Raw genomic sequence first — 21065 nt, forward strand, 5'->3', positions numbered from 1 at the left:
ATATCTGCCAAAATCCCCGAATTCATGATTTACTCGTGCTTACTCACGGCACTGGCGGACGATGACAAGTGGAAATGCGTGTCTTGACGTTCTTATTCTACGTCTATTCTACTTGGTTCTCATCTAATCTACATCTTGACTGACCTTCAGAACTATCCTGCCCGCAATGTCTCCCCTTTCTAATTCTTCATATACAGCTGGGAGATCTTTGAACGGCCTGACGGAAACCTTTGGCTTGACGACCCCGCGGCGAACAAGTTCGACAGCCTCGAGACACTCTTTTAGAGACCCCACGAGGTTCCCCGTAATGCGAAGTCCTTTGATGACGATGGTGCAGACTGGGACTTCGATAAAGGCCTTTCCCGGCGGGATCCCGACACAGCTGAGAATGCCACCAACGCGAAGCATGTCCGCAGCGGATTTGAAAGCCTTCGGACTCCCCGCCGTGACGACCACCGCGTGAGCCCCTCCGGAAGTGATATCATGCACGTCCTGGATCAAGTCCTTGGTTTGTGCGAAATCAATGAACGCATGAACACCCAGTTCCTTGACGAACTTCTCCTTCTCACTCCCACTATCGACGGCGAGGACCTGCGCGCCCACAGCAAGCCCATACTGAACTGCAGACGACGAGTCAGCGAGATGACTTGAATGAGAGAATACGCCTTACCCGCAAGGTGGCCCAGCCCCCCTCCGGCTCCCACTACGACAAGCCACTCTCCGGCTCTCAAACCGCAATTCAGGACCGCCTTTCCTACCGTCAACACCCAAACGAGGACCACGGAGATGGCAGCACATGGGGAAGAGACGAACCTTGTACGCCGTGACGCCGGCACAGAGAACGGGTCCGATGATGGCGGGATCGATATCTTGGGGCAAGACGGTGAGATAATCCGCATCCAGGGCGATATACTCCTGGAAACTGCCGTCTTCGTGGTGCAGGTGGTTCGTGCCGCGGATGCAATGCTGCTCCTTGCCGGCCAGACAGAACTCGCAGCGGCGACAGATGCGACTGGCAAAGCGGATGCCGACGAGGTCCCCGACGTGGATATCCGACGCACAGCCGGGGCCGAGAGCGATGACCCGACCGACGCCCTCGTGGCCGCCGATGTGCGGTAATTTGATGTTGGTGATGGGATTACCGTCGGCGCCGGCTGCGGTTCCGGCCTTGGTGTGCAGATCTGTCCAGGGGGAGAGGGGACGTCAGCAAGGAGGGGGGAACCGTAGGGAGACCAAGGGGTTCGAACTCACCGCTTTGGCAGACTCCAGTGTACAGCACCTTGGCAAGCACTTCATTGTTCGCCGGGGTCGGAACGGGATAATCGTCTTCGAACTGGACGCCGCCGCCCAGTTCGTAGACACGAGCGACGGTCTGGGTCGTGGGGATTGCGGCCGGCATGGTTGAAGGAGTCAAGAGAGGGAGGGACACGGAGACGGGGGGAAGGGGGGGAGTAGGGCAAAACGACCTTATATAAGGGAGGATACCTTTCGATAAGGTACCTCTGAGCTGTACCACAGCGCTTTCCACTCGTTCCGCAGTGCATCGTGGCCTTTCCAATCAATTCGGGTCATGTGTTTTCCCTTCCAGTCGGAATCCCCCCTCCCCTCCCCCCTGCCCCCTCTCCCTTAAACCATTCCCCTTGTCCCCCCTTTTCCTCCCTTTCCTCCCTCCCCCCCCTAACCCCGCCCCCACGCCGATGGCTGCATCCGTGCTAATGCCGATGGTCGCCGATGGTCCCGACTCCCGCCCTAGTCCAGGCTAACTTGGAAAGGGATGCGTTGGTACGCCCCGCATTCCCGCATTCCCGCATTCCCGCATCCATCCCCCCACGGTCTACCTCGCCTCACCTCGTGTCGCCTCGCCTGTTGTGGAGACGTGGGTGTGGGGTTAGCGCCTACGCCCGCACCTTCCCTCCTCGAATCCCCCGCCGGAAAGGGCAAATCCTTCCGGCGGCCATCGACGCCATCCCTGACGCGAGGCACATGACCGTGGGGGTGGTAGACCCGACACTCGGGGCCCAGAACATCTCTCCTCGTCTCTCTCCTTCACACCTCTTCTCAACTGATCCTCTCCTCGACATCCCCATCATCAATGTCGGTCGTCCGCATCTGTCTGTCTTGTCGCAGCTCCTCAACTCCGTCTCGCCGGAGAGAAGAGAGAAGAGAGAAGAGAGAAGAGAGAGGAAGAAGATCCAAGACACACGACACGACGCAAGATACAAGAGACGACGTAGGAACCCCCAACGGCCAATGTCGTCCGACTATCTCTTCCACGCCGCCAGCGCTCCCCGCCCGCACCACCACGACCTGGACGGTGCGCGGTGGGACGCCACGGCCGGACAACCCGACCCTGAACCTGAAGCCGTTTTCTCCGTCTTTGGCGGCGAGACCTCCCGTCGCTCTCCCTTCGTCATTTCCGACGACTTTATCCAGTTTCTCTTTGACGATTATCAACTCCATGATTCAACCTCCATCATCAGCGCAAATCTGAACCGCGATGCGTACTCGAGGTGAGGCCCCATCCTCTATCTCGTTGGGTGTCGGCCGGGTGAAGACGGCTTCTGCGTCTGGGCCCTGGCACCTCTTCTGTGCGACTTCACCTCATTGATACTCGTTGGCAGCCCGCAGTCCCTATGTTCGCCTCACACAAGTCACGACAGTCCCCGCGCGGGCTGCCTTCCGCCCGCCTCTTTAGTCGATAGCCACGATCCTGGCGAGACAAGTCTTCCGTCCGCGATGCTCTCGGATGAGAAGAGCCGCGAGATCCTCAACCTCGTCGAGGATATGTTGAATAGGACGGACCATGCACCGGTGGCTGAGTACAAGGACTCCCTGGTCTGGGGTGCTCGCTCTCGGGATTTCAACATGATGAGCCGGAAGACGATGGAGACTTATCTCGTCAACTACTGGAGGGGATTTCACGCCCAGCTTCCAATCTGTAAGTCTAGAATCTCCTCGACGTCCAAGAGATTGGCTTTGGGTCTTCCAAGGATGTGTCGCACATCAATTTCTCCCGGACATGGAAAAGGGGTGAGCCCCGCCTCAAGGCAAACGGGAAGGCCAAGACAAGGTGGAAGAGAAGAACTGACAGTTGGCTAGTGCACAAACCAACCTTCTCACCCGACAATACCCCCAGCCTTCTTCTCATTACGATCATGATCATTGGCGCCTCGTGTCCCGACAAAGAAAGCTACCATGCGATCAACAAGACTAGTACTGAGCTTTGGGCCGTGCTCGTCTGGCATTTGCGATGGGAAATATTCAAATTAGTAGATGTCCGGCCCCCACAGCTATGGGTGTTCCAAGCCCTTCTGCTCCTCGAGGTCTACGAGAAGATGTTCTCGACAAGGGTCCTCCACGAACGAGCACATATCCACCACGCCACCACGATTGACTTGATTCGTCGCGGGAGTCCCCTGGTTGAAAGGTCCCCGGCGGATCTGCCCCCAGGCTACCAGGAGAACGCGCCTGGCATCCCGCCTCCGGGGACAACCTTCACAGCTGAGTGGTGGAGCCATTGGATCACCAGAGAGGCAACCCGACGAGTGGCTTTCGCAGCCTTCCTCATCGACTCGATCCATGCAACGATGTTCGGGCATTCGACGATGATGGCTGCCCACGAGATCGGACTCTTGCTACCGTGCGACGAAGCACTGTGGTCAGCGACTGACGCTGCGGAGATAGGCAGGATCGAGTCGGCGCTCCGCGCACACGGCGTGAAGCCCCTATCATTCCTCGAGGGCCTGCAGCGGACGCTCAAGGGTCACGAGGTACACACCAACGCCTTTGGACGGTCGATCTTGATGTCTGGCTTACTGAGTGTCAGCTTCCACATGAACCAGCGGGACCTCCAGGTTGATTCTCTTGGGGTCAACCCTCGAGGGCGGCGCGGAGGCTCCAGGTGGAGGAAGTCTATCACGCGAGCCTTCGATCTCTGGATGCAATCGTACGAGCAAGCGGCCGGGAACGGCGCCGGCAACATGTCCGGACGCTGTCTGGATAAGGACCATGCCCTGGAAAGTCGGATCGCACTATACTATCTCGCCCATATCAGCATGCACGTTGACATTGTGGAATGCCAGGTCTTCGCCGGGGCAAAGCGTGTGCTGGGCCGCCCTCTCGGGAAGCAGGACATCGAGAGCGCCCAGCGCCACATTCGAACAATCTGGGCACCCACCGCGGATGCTCGAGCGGCCACCTTCTATGCGCTCCGCTTCCTGTGCGCCGTGCTCCTGCCCAGTCCCGCGCACGTCGCCCGCCCATCCTCTATCCTCGACTATGCCGCCACCAGGAAGAACGTGCTGCCGAGCCCGTGCTGGGTCCTGTACGTTGCCGCCCTCGTCCTCTTCTCTTATAGCTACGCCGTCGATGGCGCCGCTGTCCTCCCCGCCCCCGCTGACTCCTCTATCGATAACCACATCCGCGACATGTACAGCTTCTTGACCCGCGTCGACGCTATCAGGACCCCCGACGACATCGTGCATCACCGGCTTAACGGCTGCCGAGGGATGCTCCGCGTCCTGCGCCACCTCTTCCGAAACGCCAATTGGGAATTGCTTCACGAGGCGGCCGACATGTTAACCAACTGTATAAAAATGATTGGTTGATGTATATAAGCTGGACAGTTTACCACTAGGAGATTGTCGACACGGACATTTACTACAGGGGTGCCGCGATTGCTCTGCTAACGAGACGAGTCGAGGATATTCTGGCGAAATGCACGCCATAATCTTGGGCCTTAAACTTGCTGTTTATGATTGTGTGACTTGGAAGATTTCAAAGGGATCCATAATGGTTCACCCGAAAAACAAGAGTATTTCCTCTAACTCTGGTTAGCCGATTTGCCAGTACCTTGAAGGCAGCCTATCAGGCATTTAGACAGTGCTGTGACAGTATCCCCTAGTTGATCATACTGTGACTATTGTCAGCTCCTTGGGAGCATATCTATATAAAAAGCCTAGTATTTTATTCGGACCGTCTTCTATAAAATGACCGTCCTGACTCCTGTGACCGTCCCTTCTCGGTAGAAAGTTACACAGCAGCACAGCCTACTGCAGAGCCAGCTGTGCTGGCAAACATAACTCGCCAAGATTTCAGCTCAGATCTGATACAACCCCGGGTCTCCGGGGTGCGGGCTGGGAACCTGGATTTCTGTGCTGAAGAGTGCTCAGAGCCGAATCCAGTCAGACGGGAGCGTTGGTGTTTACCGTGTAATTGTTCGCCGCTTTCTCTCGAGTAATCGTCGCAAGTTTACCCAAGGCTATTCTCCTTAATTCTGCACCCTCCACTCACGCAACGCCTCAAGGACTGTAAAATTCTTGGTAAATTCCGCAAAGCTGAAGGCATCGTGGATCCCCCAACAGTCTTTGATTGACGGGTCAGCACCTCGACTGAGTAAGAAACGCACCACCTCCTTACTACCTCGTTGGTATTTGGCTGCATAGCAGAGTGGGGTCCCCCAGTGATTAGGCAGTTGGCCATCGGTATCTAAAGCGTTCACATCAAGACCGAGATTGTCCACTAGGTACTCCACCATGGCCATTCGAGTAGGCAGGCATTCCAGGCTGCTTGAGCTTGCGCTCGCAACAGCGCAATGCAAGGTGCGAGGGCCGAGCTGAGCCCCTCGGGAGTGCAGGAGGGTGAAGATGGGGACCGTGCCATTACTAGCAACAGTCTCTAGAAGCGGTGGGCTTATGTACGGGTCGACGTGTAGGCCATCCACAGAGGCGCCGTGGTCGAGACACCAGCGCACAAGGGACTCGTCGTGGCAGACTAGTTGCAAGAGACGTTTGCCCCGCCCTGCACCGCTGCGATTGATATCCCAGCCGTTGTCGACGAGGACCTGGAACAGCTCTATCGATGGAGAAGATGCTACTTTTAGTGGAAAAAGTGAGTCCAGAGGGGCGCCTTTCTGCTCAATCAGGTACCGCACCACGTCAGCTTGACCGCGGTAGACTGCTCTGGTCAGGCTCAGATAGAGGAGCTGTTGATATTTTTGAAGCCCGCTAGAGGAGGCCGCTAGTAAGGCTCTCGATACTTCAGCAATGTCTTCTGTTCCGCAGCCGTCGGCAATGATAGCACGGGAGGATGGCATTTCGACCTGGGTTGAATTTGTAGATGACTGGGAGGAAGGACTCCCAGCGCATTCTACGCCAGGCGGCACTTCAGAGCCATGATATGGCTGCATGGCGAAACACGCGAACACCTTGAGCGACAGCCAAAAAAGAAAGGCACGGCGAGACTCGCGTGATTGTATTCCGGCAAAATATAAAACACAGAAGTGCTATGAGGGCAGGGTTGTGTGGTTGTATGTTTGTAAGGTATATTTGTATAAGGTAGTAGGGGCAAGATAATGTGCGGCGGAGGTGAGATCTGGTCATGTGATGATACACTATTCCTCAAGTGGTTTAGGTCGTTAGCCATATGTTCGTTTTCGCAGAAATGGGGAAATACAACTTCCCCCTCTATATGCAACCAGCCCAGCCTGTTTGTATTATGATGGATGTCGACACTTTGGCAAGTGGACAAGATTTATAAGCGTTCATGAGTCCTTTTTCGGAGTTCCACAAGGCGGTAGTCGAACCTGCGTTCCAGCAGAAGATTGCTAGGGTATCACTCTGGCGATGGTGTGTTGCCATCTCCAAATCTAGAACCCCTCTCCTCCCCATCACACTGCTCCAGCCTCCAGGGACATCTTTCCCCCGTGCCCCAAAGTCTCAACAAGCGATATCAGATTCCCAGGTTACGGTACAGCATGGCCCCACGCCGATCTCGCAGAATTTTAGCGGAGCGCTAGAGCCCAGGATCTGATTAGATGGATTGATTTGTGGATTAGATAATCTGATTGATTATATAATTAGCGACGTTGGCTGGATTCGGAATCTCGCTTTTTTCCGGGCGCCACGGTCGCGAAGAGAAGGATCTGATTAGATTAGATAATTAAATTCGTTAGTGGACTGTACTGTATGGCATCTCTGGTGTTCTAGCTACCTTAACCAGTATAGCGGAATGTCACTCGTGCAGAACTGTCTAGGGAAGTTTCGCGATGGGACGGCCATGGTATGTGCGCATACAAAGTGGCTGGGATGGGAGGGCGTGTGACGTGCCAAGAAAGATTTTAACCTGAGGGAAAAACGTGGAAGTGGGAACAGTTCGTGGTGGGGTCTTTCCGGCCTATATTTTTTACTCCGGAGTTAATGTGGGTAAGACTATGGGAGGAGCGAAAAATGAAATAAGCCCTGGAGGTTGGGGCTAGAAACTCGTAGATGGAGATGACGTTATTATTGGGGGGTTCGACTGGATCTGCATAGATGGGTGTTTGGAGCAGTTACGGTCCCTCGGGAGTATCCCGGATACGAAGTGTCAAAGTCTGTCGTGCCTGATCTTTCCTAAAGGTGCGAGTCCCGTTTTCTGGAACTGTGGAGTAACTGGAGTTCCAAGACATGCCAAGTGATTAGATTATCTCGAGCAGTGGGAAATCTGACCCCACAGATGCAGAAAAACAAGCTTTTGAGATCTTTTGACACTTCTGGGCAGCGGAGATAATGTGGGAACCGAATCAATTGACAACTACAAGGAATTACAAGGAATTACTATCTATGTGCATAGAAGAGTCATTTCCATGGAAACAATGAGAGGCCAACTCCATGACCTTACGCTCCGTGATGTCTCCTTCTGAACTATAACGTAATCCGAATACAATTATCGCGTGTCGCTCGCAACCGCCTCGAGAATCCCACCCGTCAGATGTGCCTGGCCCTGGCGGACAATCTCTGCCGCCTCCTCCTTCGACACCGCCTGTTTCCGCTTCACATAGCTGCGCAGGCCCGGAACCTTCAGCATGAAGGCAATCAACTCTCTCTTCAACGGAAGCGAGCCGGTGCGCTCCTCGTAGAGCATGCACACGACAGAGAAGATGATGGCGATCCAGTATACGTTGTAGGAGATGACCGAGCCGTAAGTGGCGGAGTTCTGCCATCCCAGGATGGCGTTAAAGACGTCCCAGCCATTGTCAATCTCGGGATTGCAGCAGTTGACGTGCCAGACGCTCTCGCGGATGTCGTACGAGCCTGGGCCATCGCCTTCCTCGGCGACGTCGCTGCCGACCTTGGCGGAAAACATGTGGAATTGTAAACTCCAGACGGACTTGGAGAACATGCCGGCGGCGATGAGGTACAGCACGCTGGTGGAGGCGATAAGGAAGAGTTGGATAGACATAACATTTCCCCCGCGGTAAATGAGCCAGCCAATGGTAAGACCAGCGACCAAGCCGCAGACGACGGGGAGAGGAAATGCAGTGGCGGGCAAGCCCAGAGACACGCCGCCCACAAACACGACGGCCTCGACGCCCTCACGAAGAGTTGTGATGAAGGGGAGTATAAACATGGCGTATCTTCGAGACCAGGAGCCTATGCGGGATCCAGTCCTGCGACTCTGGCTCTTCTCCGCCAGGGCCTTCGCGATCTTGACCCTCCACTTCTCCTTTGTCTTGTTGATGCGCAGCAGCGCGAGCCCCATGATGGTGATGATGATCGTGGCAATGAGATAGAAGATGCCCTCCCAGAGATCCTCGGACTGAGCCCAGATGTCTTTACCCAGACCGTAGAAGACGCCGATGAAGGCACCGCCGATGATCAGACATACTGCGACCCCGCCCAGTGATCCCACCCATACCTGCCGCACCAGCCGTTTATAAATCTTCTGGTCCTGATCAGGCTGGCCCAGGCATTGGGCCAAGAAGGAGAGGAGCACGGAGACGACGATGACAGCCTCGAGACATTCGCGAAAGACGATGAAGAAGATCTGCACCGCGAAGACGTTCGCCATGACGGTGGTTGTAGGAGGAGAAGAGGGGGAATATCTCGAAGTGTCAATCAATGGTAAGAGCAGAGGCCTGTGTCAAGGGGTTAAATAAGAAACATACCGAGTAAAATACGAATCTGCCACGACCAGATGCCACGGACAGTCACATTGGTGAATAACAGGAACTCGCGCCGTCTCCACCAACCCCAGCGACAGGCATGGGATACATGATGTATGGGTCAATTCTCAGATGGCTTCATACGAGACGCCCGCGGCCTCCACGCCCAACACACGGAGTACCTATAGGGCGCCAGCCACATGCTTGCACTCGCTCAGTGTTACTCCTTTGGGCTAAACAAGCACCTCGGCCCCACCGAGATCGGAGGTACATCGGTTTAAAGTTATCAGATCCGGTGTCTGGACTGAACGGAGGGGCATAAAGACGCGAAGAGGGAGGCATTAGGGAGCATCAGAGGGCAGGATCAAACGGGGCTAGTCCCATTAGCGCCATCTGATAAGTGGAATCCATCTGATAAGTGGAATCCATCTGATAAGTGGAATCCATCTGATAAGTGGAACCACAGGGGACCAGGACCAGGGGATCAACGACAAGCTCCAGAACCACCGTCGAGCTACGACACAACCACTATGCAGATGATACGACGAGGACCCTTTTTGATCCCGTGCAAGGGCTTTTCCCACCCGACTATTCCCCACCCGTGGAAGGATGCGAGTTTTCCTCGGACAGGGAACGTATGCCCCTTCGTCCCCCCAAGCCATCACCAGAAAGTCTTATTAGTAACCCGGAAACCAGAGATCGCCAACATCTTCACCCACACAGTCTTTCTTCTGAGCGCATTTCTGCACTCTCTATCCCCGACTCACCCTCTCCTGGACCGTTGCTGGCGGCTCCTCAGCTTCTTCTGGGATGGCTCAACCAGCGCGCGCCGTGCTGCGTATCGTGACGGTGCTGTTATTGGCTGGTTGGTGCACGGCAAAGACGGTTACCTACGATTTCAATGTCACTTGGGTTACGGCGAACCCAGACGGCCTCAAAGAGAGGAAGGTGGTGGGCATCAACGGCCAGTGGCCGCTCCCAGTCATCGAGGTCGATAAGGGGGACCAGCTAATTGTCAACATGCACAATGGATTGCCTGACAAGAATGCCACCATTCACTTCCATGGCATGTACCAGAACGGAACCAACGAGATGGATGGGCCTTCGATGGTCACCCAGTGTCCGGTTCCGCCTGGCGCCGACTTCACCTATAACTTCACCGTCAATCAGAATGGGACGTACTGGTACCACTGCCACACCGACTACTGCTATCCCGACGGGTATCGCCAGGCCTTCATCGTCCACGACACGGAATCCTACTTCTATGATGAGTACGAGGAGGAGTTTACCATAACCCTTAGTGATTGGTACCACGAGCTCAGCGAAGGCATCGCCCCGGATTTCTTGTCTGTGTATAACCCCACTGGTGCCGAGCCGATTCCCAATGCGTTTTTGTTCAACGATACGCTCAATACCAAGATCCCTGTCAAGCCGAATACCACATATCTAATCAGGCTGATCAACATCAGCGCTTTCGTCGCCCAGTACTTCTACATTGAAGGCCACACTTTCAGAATTGTTGAGATTGACGGCGTATATACGGAGCCAGCGGAGGCAGACACGCTGTATATTGCCGTCGCTCAACGGTACGCGGTCCTGTTGACGACCAAGAACTCGACCGATCAGAACTACGCCATTGTCACAGTTGCGGATTCGCAATTGCTTGACACCATCCCGTCTGACCTCCATCTCAATAACACCAACTGGCTGGAATACAACGCAAATGCAGCATTCGATCAAGCTGTCATGACTGTCAATGACTCCTCGAGCTTGGTTCCGTTTGACGATATAACTCTAGTTCCATACGACCATCTACCGCTGTATCCAGACCCTGACCACCAGATCAACGTAACGGTGTATATGGGGAACTTGCTGAACGGGTACGGCTATGCCTTCCTGGATAATATCTCATATACCGCGCCCAAGGTACCTACCCTGTTCTCCGTGCTGTCGTCCGGCGACATGGCGACCAATTCTGAGATCTACGGCGACTTCACGCATTCCGTCGTCCTGGATCATAACGACGTCGTCGAGATTGTTCTCAATAACGGCGATACCGGCTCACACCCCTTCCATCTCCACGGGCACAACTTCCAAGTTATCAATCGGGCGCCGTCGTACGGCGCCACCTTCTACGACTATCTGAACGGCGACCCCGTCCCGTACGATCCCAACAACCACACGGCTTTCCCTTCCGCCCCGGCGCGACGAGATACTTTCGTGCTCCCCCCCCAAGGCTATTTCGTCATCCGCTTTGTTGCCGACAATCCCGGTGTCTGGTTCTTCCACTGCCACATCGACTGGCATCTCGCTCAAGGCCTCGGCATGCTAATGGTCGAAGCGCCGACTCAGCTCCAGGAGCGCTCCCGCATCCCCCAACAGCACTACGATGTCTGCGCGGCCGCCGGCGTCCCCTCCAAGGGCAACGCGGCTGGCAACTTCAACAACTTCCTCGATTTGACCGGGCAGAACACGCAGCAGCCGCCTCTCCCCGGCGGCTTCACCTCCCGCGGAATTGTCGCTCTGGTCTTCTCCGTCCTGTCCGCCTTTGTCGGCATTGCCTCCATCGTCGTGTATGGACTTAGCGATCTGAAATTCCATGTTAAGGACCCTGGGGCGGGCGATGTCGCGGAGCCCGGCAAGGATGACGACGTACAGATGGTGGTTGAGGAGTATCATGATAATACGCCCACGATATACGATATTCCGAAATCCTCCTAGCCAGCAGTTTTTGATCCATGGTGCGGCTGTTTCCTGTGACCATATTCGAGGCGAAGTCTTGATTCTATCGTTGTTTGTTGGTTGATTGGTTTGGAGGATTTTGAGTTGTATATACATGTCTAATGATGTATTTTACTAGCATAGACTAACCTATAGCTACATCCCTGTTGGCTTCGAATTGAAGCAGCTGAATAAACATCTATATGTACCTGAGAGATGAATTTCCGCAGCATAGCACATCTAGATCTCATCTTGAAGTTCGTCCCTCACGGCACGTAAATTAGAAAAAGAAACTATACATAATACAAAAGCCCCTCTAGAACAGTCACTTCAAATACCTGTCCTTCTTTTCTATGTTTGTTTGTTTCCAGGGAGGTGTAAGTAGATAAAGCGCTAGATGTATATACTGTATATATGCACTTTATAAACAAACTATTGTTGCAAGTAGCTTTAAGATCGAGAGGAACTATGCATACCGCAAGTACTACTTTTATTGAGTTTGAATGTGATTATGCAGAGGCAGCTACAAAGAAACTTGGATGCGGGGGGCAATGAGGATGCTGGAGACCCCGAACCTCCCGCGGAGCTCTAGGTTATAGAGCGGATGCGGGTAGCAGCTCCTCTGAGATCTCACGAGAAGCTTGAGACCTCAAGACATTGTCTCCCGCAGGATACTTGCTGTCGACTCTATAACGTCCTCAGACCCATAAGCCAGAGTCGGTCCCGACCTGCGAGGGTCTGCTTAAGAACGAGCCTCTCTCCTCCGCTCTAAGTCCCGATCCCTCTCCTTAGCCTGACGAGTCCCCCCTCATCTTAGCTAAGACCTAATGTATCTTCTGTATCGGGAAGAATGGTATAAATACGAAAAGCGGACTCGTGCCTTTAAAAGCATGTCTCTCATGTAGGACTACGTAGTGATAATTCACGAGGTAGACCTTTGACCATACCAGTAAATGGGCATGTCCTACGGATGTGAAGCCGCTACACACCTGACTCCTCGAAAGCACAACCACCAGCTTCGTTTCCAATATAAAATCTTCTATTACCTACGGAAGCATCTTCTAACGCCTTAAAGGCTTCATAGCGTGTCATTATCCTGTTGCACGCGCTAAATGAGCTATACGAACCACGATCGACAGAGAGGGAATACAAGGACTAGGAGGTATAATAGCAGCGACACCGTGGCCGAATACTTCTCTCGGTTGTCTCCTCTTCTAAAGCCTCGAGGACATTACGCTGGATAAATATAGAGGGAAATACTAAGGGAAACGGGGCTGGAAGACAGGTGTCTGTGGGTTTAGAGAATACTCCTCTCCCCATTCCCTCCTCAGGTCACATCGACGAATCTATCTTGCCCACACCACCCTTTAGCCCTCGCTCCCATCGCGCCGCCATGTCCCTCCCCTTCGTATTGATTCTCCCAGCTCCTGCTGCCCCTCCGCCGTCGTCTGACCACATCCTCCTAGCCCAAGAAGCAACCGAAGACGAGCGCCTATAGTGCCGCGCGCAGGCACTCTAGGAGGCAGGCCAGAAGCACTCGTGCCCGTTAGATTTGTTTCTGATGGAAGACATGAAAGCAACTCACACTCAAGCCATAGACTCCACTCCTTTCTTGGTCTTCTTGATATTCTTGTTGACAAGCTGCTGCGCCTCATTGACCGTGTGCTAGGCCGCAAAAACGCACATTTGCACAGCCCCTCGCGTGCTCGACTTCTCCATGGTCGTCCGGTAATCAAATATTCCATATACTTTTCTTCTTCAGCGATTTTACTTGTACGTTCACAACCCATTCATATATTCCCTCGACAATCTTGAGTGCCACGTGAAAGGAATATGGCAACGACGACCGCCACACCCCCCTCATTCGCTCTTTTTACAAACCTCCCACGAGAGCTTCGTGAGCAAATATGGCGAGAAACTCTACCCACGGATTCCGGATCAACTCTATTTCCTTACAGAAAAGGTTGTTGGACAGTACGTGACCCCGCCAAAGGCGAGACAGGGTTCGAACCAGGATTCCCAGACCATTTAGAGCTGCTCTTTCTATATGAATCCCTAGACAAACTTCACTTCGACATACCGATCTTCTTTGTCAACTCTGAAGCTCGCGACATCGCCACAACTTGGCTTCGCGAGAAAGGCCTCGAAGTTAAAGTCTATCCAGGACCGGTGCCCCGGCATCAACAACCATGGTGCACCTTTGCGCGAACCTTCAGACCACATCGCGATATATTATACGTGCCAGACGGCAAATCCGCCGACTTCTATAGTGAACCTATCGACTGTATCACTCAGCCCAAGTACGATGGCTATAACTATAACACTACATGCGAAGTTAGCAGGCTTGCTATCTCGGAGACATTATTCACAGAGGGCATTTTTCTTGAAGAACTATTGCAGTTCTGGAACTATCGGGTCAAAGAGCTATTCATCATTGTTGGTCCGCAGCCAGAGGAAGCATGGACAGATAGTGAGGATAGCATGCTAGCACGGTGGGAACTCGAAAGCTGGAACGGTGGATCCTATCGATGGACTAATGATTCATGGGAGATCAATGTGGAAAACCGCGAGCCTATAGACGAGACCAGATCTCTACAAAAGGTTATGGAAGATACTGTGAAGTATTTAGCAGATTTTGATGGGTTCCACGGATATGCCCAGGAATTAAGTATCCGGCTTGTGCGAGCCGTGCAAAGATAAGGAGGACTGTTGAATAGAATATCTTGTTTAGGTTAGTGTTAGCTAAGCTAACCATGTATTTACTTACTTCCTAGGTAGTTTTCCCGTTATTACACTTCTTCCCTCCTTATCAAGGGACGAGGTCACGTAATAAACAGGAACGCCAGGGACCGCTGGGAGCCAGCGGTCCGTGAAGGGGTCCAGGGTGGTCCATAGGAATGAATGTTCCATATAAGCGGATGATTTTCCTTACTCTAGAAGCTGCGTGATTAAGTCAAATAAAGTGACTTTATGCATATTTGGTAACTTGTAGTATAACTCTTGATAAGTGACAGCACCTCTATCTATAATCTAGATAACTAAATTACTTGCACCGCTATCTAACACCAGGATATTAGGTTTGATACAATATAGCTGGAGCCATGCTCCCGTACTGCTCTTTAGTCACAAGTGCGTGGCCCTTATCCACATTTGGCCTCTGCTTGCTTGTACATAATCATTCCATCAAAACTGACTATAACAACTTTGAAACGATACTAGTCAATAACTAAGGTACCTATAGGTATAAGCTTAACAGTGCATATATCGCATTAGCTAAACTGAGCCTACAATCAAATTTCAGGCCTATTCTAAGCTTGTTTAAGTATAATTATGATAAACCAACTTGACCCTCCTTGGCAAATCCACGCTAATTTGCCTGGTGGGAAACGAACCCCAAGTTATTTTTAGAGCTCTATTTTTATACTTGGTGAGCCAAATAATCTGGTCCCTTTCGCCTGGGCTCAGATATGCATAAATTAGTGGGGTTAATCATGTATTCATGCAACGGAACTAATGTAGCTCCCGCCGCATAGCCTCTGCCCTGGGCACCTTACCTATTTATTCAACGCCTCGCCACCCCGACACTAGACCTCGATCTCTTGCTCCTAAACTCAACTACACAACTTCATCCCAACTTCATCCCAGTACCTTTTAAATCCTCCACCCAAGATAATCAACGCATTCACCACCACCTGCCCTGACCCTCTAGCGACAGGTACGTACGAGTTTCTTTCTAATCAATCCTCGGTGGTTTAATACTCGTCACAGCCAATACACTCTGCGACGCAAATCACAGGATGACATCGCACAGTAATGCGGAGCAGGAAGAGCCTACGACGGGGCTTCCGACGACGGACAGCGAATCCGATGTGGAAGAGGATGCACACAGCGATGTGGACGAGGAGGCGATGAAGAAGTGGCTCTCGACGACGTACGAGCGCGGCTCGACAAAGCCCATGAAGGAGCCTCTCACAGCACCTTGGGGTCTGCCGATCAGTAATGCAGACGTAGAAAAGCTTAAAGCCGGGTTTAAATCTCAAAGCATGGACGACAAATGGGACATGCTAGTCGAGGATCCGGACAAACACGGCAACATATCTCTACACATCCTTCGAAACTGGTTACGGGAGGAGTGCTACATACTTCATATTGTTCCGAAACCAAGCAACGATGATGGCGGGAGTGCAAAGATCCAAAGCATCACCTGGGAAGGGAACAAGTCAGGGTTACAATGTGATGCAGAGCAGGCTAAGAAGGAAGCCGTAATTCTTTCTAGAGGCCACCTCCATTGCGAGTTCGAGACGCTCCCGCACTACCCGCCCTCGGTGTTTTGGGATCCTAGTGCTTATAAGAAGCTGGACGCGGAATAGGTTACTAGGCCCGGCCAGAGAGCCATCCGGCAAGCATGGAGGAGTTATCTCATGTTAGGGTTATTTTCCGATACCTTTAGCTGATATGATAGTCAATTTTTCTTGGTACATTGTAAACGTTCTCACTGCCCAATGATGTCGTAACAACTGTAATTGCCCCGATGTCCACCGCACCTACCACAAGCTCCGACCCTGAAACATCTGTCGCAGGGAGCCCTTCAACACAGCGACGCTCTCGCTCTGCAGTGTCCCCGGCGTCCAGTTCAGCGCCGAGACGATAGACCTCTGTTTCGCTCCTCGAATAGAACAGACATCTCTGCTTCAGACAAAGAAGCTTGTTGAGCTTAGTGTGTAAGAGAATATGTTTCTTGGGCGTATAAAAGTAAGCGGTCTTGATAGTTGAAGTAAACTAAAGCCGAAGCTAAACAATCCCATCTTGCAAGGAGTTCCTCCCGCGTCTCCAGCTGCTGCGCCGCAATCTTCTTCTCCTGGGTCAACCGACTGACTGTCATAAGCCAGCTACTAAGGAAGCAAATGCATTCCCTTCAACTCGACACCGACAGACCGACGGAATCATGCGACACGCCCGGTCGTGCGACTCGCAAAAAGGAGCGGGGCATAACTTTAACACCCTCCAGATCAATGTCGTCGGCAAGCGAAATGTGAATTAGATCAAATAACATATGACAAAAGTTGGGACATATATTGGAAAAACAAGTATTTCTATGCATACACGACAATCGGAGCTACTTGATGATGATGATGATGATGATGATCTCAATTTGTTTACCCTTTACATTCCAGACAAAACCCATGCGCAGACTTTTGGCCCTTCGCTATAGCCCAACCCTACCCTACACACACGTGCATTCTTGACTATAACCATACAAAGATCCATTCGGCGTACACTCTCCACTCCTGTTCCGTATCAACCCTATCCGCCCTCAGGTCTACCGATGTGTCCTTGGTATCTAGAGTAAAACATCCAGCGTTGTGGGGTAGGCATCCTAGGACAGGCAGCCCAGGCGCTTGCTCGCTGTAATCAAAACGATAGCTAATTTCAAGCGATGAATGATCGTCCACCTTTCTTTGGCGACGATGCCCCAGCACTGTGCTCATATTCCTCCCTGGTCGTGGTCCCGGTCTTCTTCCCCATTTTAAATGTGTCCCATTGGACGACGTTGTTCCAAGGGATAGAGGACTTTACTGTAAATTCCTTCTCCCCAGGATGAGGGTGTTCTTGTTTTGCCTTCTTGAACTCTTTAACAGTATCAACAACATTGAGGCCCGATGGGTTGATGTAGTAAACGTAGACGTTGCCAGGGGATTTGGCACCTGCTTGAGCTAGTTTCTTATCGCTCGTGGTCGACACCCATGGATCCTTGTCTCCCAAGGTTGCCTTGACATGGTCAATGACGGAGCCGTCTCCATCAGGGTCCCGGCTCATGATGCCTCCAGCAGCTTTGATCTCCGCAGGCGTGCGATAATCCATGCGATAGAGATTGGCAGCCAGAGCAGGGCCTAGTAGCGCCAGGAAAGAAACGAAGTACGTGAAACGAGAGCGACCGAACATTTTGAGTTGATTTGCTTTTTTGGTTGTAAATGTCGAAGAGTTGAGAGACTCGGAAAGATGAAGAGGATTCGGATAAAGAGACTTGGGGAGTTGAAAGAGGTGTCAAGACGAGATAGATGGCTTGGTTTCTAGATTGCAGATGTTCAAGTCACAGAGCAGTAACAGCTTCTTATATACTTTGGTATCTGATTTAAACGTTAAAGATTTGACAGGGTCAGAAAGCTACAGTGCCATGGAGAGATTATAATGCAGGATGGTAATGCTTGATAGAAGGATCAGATGGAGTAAGTACACTGCTTGCCTTGGCTGGATTGCAAGGTATTGGATTATCAATATTAGTCAGAACTAATAAAGAGGTGAAATGTTTAGGGCTGAGCAGGACTCTCTCTTTAATTAGAATGTGTAAGGAAGGTAAGCAGACAGGAAGGCAGAGGATGATGCTACTATGTTTAACTTGAATATACTGATTATTTATCGAGAGTCAAGCTTACAGTGAGTGGTATAGAGTATTTGCGCTCTAACGCGTACCGCGGTTTTGCTAAGCTTATCACACCTACTATTAATATGTATTCCTTGCCGCTTGAACACCCTTGATTGTAATCCAACAGCAAAACAATAACAACAATATCACTAACATGGGCCGCAGAAAGGAGATAATCAACGGGCAGCGGAGCCGCACCTGCGAGCTCCATAGTGTACCTAGAGGTAAGATAGAGATATAAGCGGATTACTAAGCAGCATCTAGAGATGAATATTAGACCTATCAGATACACGATCAAGTGCTAGAATCCCCGCGCATTCAGCCACTAAGCATTTAGGATCAAGCTACGGATGGAAGTATAAATAGATCAAAGCCTTTATGATACTAAGTTTCATCAGGGGCGGAGTTCTGTCGAGGCCCCACTACTGTCATCATATACGGTACTCAATCCTCTAGCGTAGAAAACCAACCGAAGCCACGCTCAGGAACTCCGCGGAAGCTTTCTGAAGAGCAGCGCAATAATATATTCGATGCATCAACCATCAGAACCCCTATACTAACTAATCGAGTGTTAGGGATTCAGAAGTTGGGATCGGGAATGCGCCGGCCACGCGGACCTGAGCCTGAGGGCATGCGCTACCCCGGAAAGCCGCTGCACCGTCCTTGGGCGCGGGCGCATCGTGCTCTGCCTGGTCCATGGCTCCGACATCAATCTTCTGCCCATGAATACCGCTCTCCCATTATGCTCACTCCCTCTCTCTAACGCGCACGTCCACCCTCCACTTGACAATCACTATCGCTAGGTTTGTTCGCGTCTTTCGCCGGTTCCCGTTGACCATCCCTCTTATTATACGGTAGGGATCAGTTAGTGACTAGAGAACATAATCCGTAACCCGGTAGGTAATCCTATAGCTCGACAGACAGACACTGTAACGATGCCTAAGGAGTACTATAAAGTATTGTTAAGGAGCTTTCACTTGATAATAACATAAATGTTAGTAGCACAAATCCAGATAAACAACACTACTGTCTTATACGGCCTATAGTATACAAAAAGAATTAGTACAGCTATTACTTGATAGAGCTATACGTCAAATATTATAAACAGAGATAAACAAACACTAGTCTCTTGGGCTATCTAGAATAGATACAAAGAAGTAGTTTAGTTATGAAATTTTCAGACATCTTAGCCCAGCATTGCTTCGTAACTCATGCAACGAATCGTCTGGTACCACTGCGCTCTACTTGTGGGGGCATAGGTAGTATAAGACCTTTATCGGTAGTAGAGGAGTCTCTACCTTGAAATCATCACCTGTAGACTTGCCTATCTTCTTCAACCCAGGTGCAACAATCAAATGGCCATCTCTCTTCCCTATCTGTAGACTTTCTCCCTCCCTTAAATCCATCGTAGAAGAGTCGTATTCTCCCAAATCATATACCCAGATCACGCGTGCAACTTGTCTGCTCAGCTCCAAGTCTAAGGTGACTGCATCTCCAATTATTCTGAGGAGTTCCTGTTCAAAACCTCCGTCCAAGTTCCTAGCAAATGGCTCGATTGCTCCACTTATACTGTCCCGTATCAAGCGCTTTTGTTTTTCCAGTTTTTCATAAGTATCACCACCTTCCTTCAGATCTAGTTTATCCAAAAGCAGATTAGTTGTCATAGCACTCCATATCTGAAATTTGCGCTCGGCTTCGGAATTCGGGCGAGTGTCTGGTGAAGCTAATTGAGGGCACAAATCGTTAGCACACGGTCTCTTTAGTTTGATCAAGCTCTAAGATATTGCCGAGAAATAAGAAGCTCCATTCCAGCGCACTTCGAAATCTGGGCATTTTCTTCCAACATTGGCTAGATTGTAAGAGAGAAACAGAAGTTGAGGACAACTTACTTTGTGACAACGTCTGATGTAAATGCCATACATCTTCGGCAACCTTCCCAGCCCATCGAAATTGGTTGAATACGTCTCCAGTAAGGACTCGCCATATGATTCCCTGTATCAAACTGGAGCACATTGTCGGTGAAATGGAGAGGTCGAGATAGGCCTTGGGATGCAGTGGGGTTGTCGGCTCGATATAGCGTTTAACAAAATCTCCGTATTCGATCTCGACGCTATGCTTCATCTTGCCATCAAAGTACTGAATAGCAAAGTTCCGGACGCTGTATCTCAAAGAATTGGTCTTTTCAATCAGATATGCGTCGGTGACCTGGTAAAATCCCTGGCCTTGGGCACGAATCTTGTTGAGCTCTCCGGCTAGCTTCCTCCATCCTTTACGCACCTCGTCCAGTTCCCTATTCTTTTCGACCAAATCACTTTCCGATTTCGATAGGATCTCTGCCAATAGTGTCTCCCTTTCGCTCAACTCATTCTCGAGCTGCTTTCGGTGACTGCTCTCCTCTTCCAGATCTCTTTGCAACTGCTGGTAGTGTGGATGAGAACGTACCATATCCAGCTTATTCAAATTGTCTTGGGATTTACTCTCAAGTTCGTCTTTACGCAATTGTTCTTTGAGGGGAGACTTGCGAAGTTTGGGCAAATTGTAGGAAGCGATATTCGCCTCTAAAGGCAGCTGTCCAGTCTCGACTGCAGGTACGGATGGAAGTGAAGATCCTAACGCTGATACTTTTTGGGGCGATCTTGATCTCGATGACCTGGGTGGACATTCAAAAGTCTGCACTTTTGGCAGAGTGCTCGTAGACTTCGGTATATTCGAGCTGTGTAGTTGAGCGGGGCGGTCTGACAAGGGCGGCTTATCTGGGATGACTAGATCATCTCCATCAAGTTCATGATCATTGTTACCGTCTCCATCAACCAGATATAGTAGACGAGGTGTCATCTTAGTCACTCTCTTGACATGAACATCAAGCTGCGTCCGTTGTGATGGAAGTCTGTGTACTTGTATCGAAATGGAAGTGTTGGTTCTCGTGGGCACAAAAGGTCAGGGCAAAGGTATGTGGTGCCTTGTACATCTTGTCAAAGCAATATCGTTAAAGGCAGACAG

General features: G+C 51.3%; 10 protein-coding genes across 10 annotated transcripts; 5 read left to right on the top strand and 5 right to left on the bottom strand.

The window, feature by feature from the left end:
• Nucleotides 1–64: 64 nt before the first annotated feature.
• M430DRAFT_120742 (hypothetical protein) lies at nt 65–1599 on the bottom strand. Its single transcript, XM_024861785.1, has 4 exons — nt 1252–1599; nt 814–1181; nt 671–749; nt 65–620 (listed from the first exon to the last, which is right to left on the bottom strand). The coding sequence occupies exons 1-4, from the start codon at nt 1397–1399 to the stop codon at nt 124–126; spliced, it is 1092 nt and encodes a 363-aa protein (XP_024721984.1). The 5' UTR covers nt 1400–1599; the 3' UTR covers nt 65–123.
• Nucleotides 1600–2061: 462 nt separating this feature from the next.
• Nucleotides 2062–4903, top strand: M430DRAFT_34901 (hypothetical protein). Its single transcript, XM_024866632.1, has 3 exons — nt 2062–2510; nt 2622–2938; nt 3100–4903. Exons 1-3 carry the CDS (start codon nt 2251–2253, stop codon nt 4605–4607), a joined length of 2085 nt encoding a protein of 694 aa, XP_024721985.1. The 5' UTR covers nt 2062–2250; the 3' UTR covers nt 4608–4903.
• On the bottom strand, nt 4802–6391 carry M430DRAFT_34902 (hypothetical protein). The gene has a single exon (XM_024866633.1). It carries the CDS (start codon nt 6185–6187, stop codon nt 5270–5272), a length of 918 nt encoding a protein of 305 aa, XP_024721986.1. The 5' UTR covers nt 6188–6391; the 3' UTR covers nt 4802–5269.
• A 1310-nt stretch (nt 6392–7701) lies between these two features.
• On the bottom strand, nt 7702–8826 carry M430DRAFT_18869 (hypothetical protein; the record flags this gene model as incomplete). The annotated part of the gene is made up of 1 exon (XM_024863968.1): nt 7702–8826. The coding sequence occupies one exon, from the start codon at nt 8824–8826 to the stop codon at nt 7702–7704; it is 1125 nt and encodes a 374-aa protein (XP_024721987.1).
• A 904-nt stretch (nt 8827–9730) lies between these two features.
• Nucleotides 9731–11641, top strand: M430DRAFT_66381 (hypothetical protein; the record flags this gene model as incomplete). The annotated part of the gene is made up of 2 exons (XM_024869223.1): nt 9731–11521; nt 11555–11641. The coding sequence occupies 2 exons, from the start codon at nt 9731–9733 to the stop codon at nt 11639–11641; spliced, it is 1878 nt and encodes a 625-aa protein (XP_024721988.1).
• A 1839-nt stretch (nt 11642–13480) lies between these two features.
• On the top strand, nt 13481–14173 carry M430DRAFT_80706 (hypothetical protein; the record flags this gene model as incomplete). The annotated part of the gene is made up of 1 exon (XM_024869595.1): nt 13481–14173. A coding segment is annotated over one exon (693 nt), but the record flags the coding sequence as incomplete, so codon positions are not given.
• Nucleotides 14174–15230: 1057 nt separating this feature from the next.
• Nucleotides 15231–16120, top strand: M430DRAFT_139483 (hypothetical protein). The gene is made up of 2 exons (XM_024862612.1): nt 15231–15356; nt 15410–16120. The coding sequence occupies exon 2, from the start codon at nt 15439–15441 to the stop codon at nt 16009–16011; it is 573 nt and encodes a 190-aa protein (XP_024721990.1). The 5' UTR covers nt 15231–15356; nt 15410–15438; the 3' UTR covers nt 16012–16120.
• A 654-nt stretch (nt 16121–16774) lies between these two features.
• M430DRAFT_34905 (hypothetical protein) lies at nt 16775–17732 on the bottom strand. The gene has a single exon (XM_024866634.1). It carries the CDS (start codon nt 17582–17584, stop codon nt 17072–17074), a length of 513 nt encoding a protein of 170 aa, XP_024721991.1. The 5' UTR covers nt 17585–17732; the 3' UTR covers nt 16775–17071.
• A 487-nt stretch (nt 17733–18219) lies between these two features.
• M430DRAFT_275643 (hypothetical protein) lies at nt 18220–18969 on the top strand (the record flags this gene model as incomplete). The annotated part of the gene is made up of 2 exons (XM_024865653.1): nt 18220–18289; nt 18464–18969. 2 exons carry the CDS (start codon nt 18220–18222, stop codon nt 18826–18828), a joined length of 435 nt encoding a protein of 144 aa, XP_024721992.1. The 3' UTR covers nt 18829–18969.
• A 337-nt stretch (nt 18970–19306) lies between these two features.
• Nucleotides 19307–20900, bottom strand: M430DRAFT_27742 (hypothetical protein; the record flags this gene model as incomplete). Its single annotated transcript, XM_024865707.1, has 2 exons — nt 19307–19788; nt 19955–20900. The coding sequence occupies 2 exons, from the start codon at nt 20898–20900 to the stop codon at nt 19307–19309; spliced, it is 1428 nt and encodes a 475-aa protein (XP_024721993.1).
• Between the last annotated feature and the right edge of the window lie 165 nt (nt 20901–21065).

The sequence above is a fragment of the Amorphotheca resinae genome, assembly GCF_003019875.1.
Source record: "Amorphotheca resinae ATCC 22711 unplaced genomic scaffold M430scaffold_5, whole genome shotgun sequence".
NCBI lineage: Eukaryota > Fungi > Ascomycota > Leotiomycetes > Helotiales > Amorphothecaceae > Amorphotheca > Amorphotheca resinae.

Excerpts from the sequence above, each read along its gene's own strand:
- M430DRAFT_34902 (XM_024866633.1), bottom strand. The coding sequence starts at position 6,187 with ATGCAGCCATATCATGGCTCTGAAGTGCCGCCTGGCGTAGAATGCGCT.
- M430DRAFT_34901 (XM_024866632.1), top strand. The coding sequence starts at position 2,251 with ATGTCGTCCGACTATCTCTTCCACGCCGCCAGCGCTCCCCGCCCGCAC. Across the intron at positions 2,511-2,621 it reads AACCGCGATGCGTACTCGAG|CCCGCAGTCCCTATGTTCGC; the intron begins GTGAGGCCCCAT and ends ACTCGTTGGCAG. Across the intron at positions 2,939-3,099 it reads TCACGCCCAGCTTCCAATCT|TGCACAAACCAACCTTCTCA; the intron begins GTAAGTCTAGAA and ends ACAGTTGGCTAG.
- M430DRAFT_34905 (XM_024866634.1), bottom strand. The coding sequence starts at position 17,584 with ATGTTCGGTCGCTCTCGTTTCACGTACTTCGTTTCTTTCCTGGCGCTA.
- M430DRAFT_139483 (XM_024862612.1), top strand. The coding sequence starts at position 15,439 with ATGACATCGCACAGTAATGCGGAGCAGGAAGAGCCTACGACGGGGCTT.
- M430DRAFT_120742 (XM_024861785.1), bottom strand. The coding sequence starts at position 1,399 with ATGCCGGCCGCAATCCCCACGACCCAGACCGTCGCTCGTGTCTACGAA. Across the intron at positions 750-813 it reads CCGGCGTCACGGCGTACAAG|GCGGTCCTGAATTGCGGTTT; the intron begins GTTCGTCTCTTC and ends ACGGTAGGAAAG. Across the intron at positions 621-670 it reads GGGGCTGGGCCACCTTGCGG|TTCAGTATGGGCTTGCTGTG; the intron begins GTAAGGCGTATT and ends CGTCGTCTGCAG.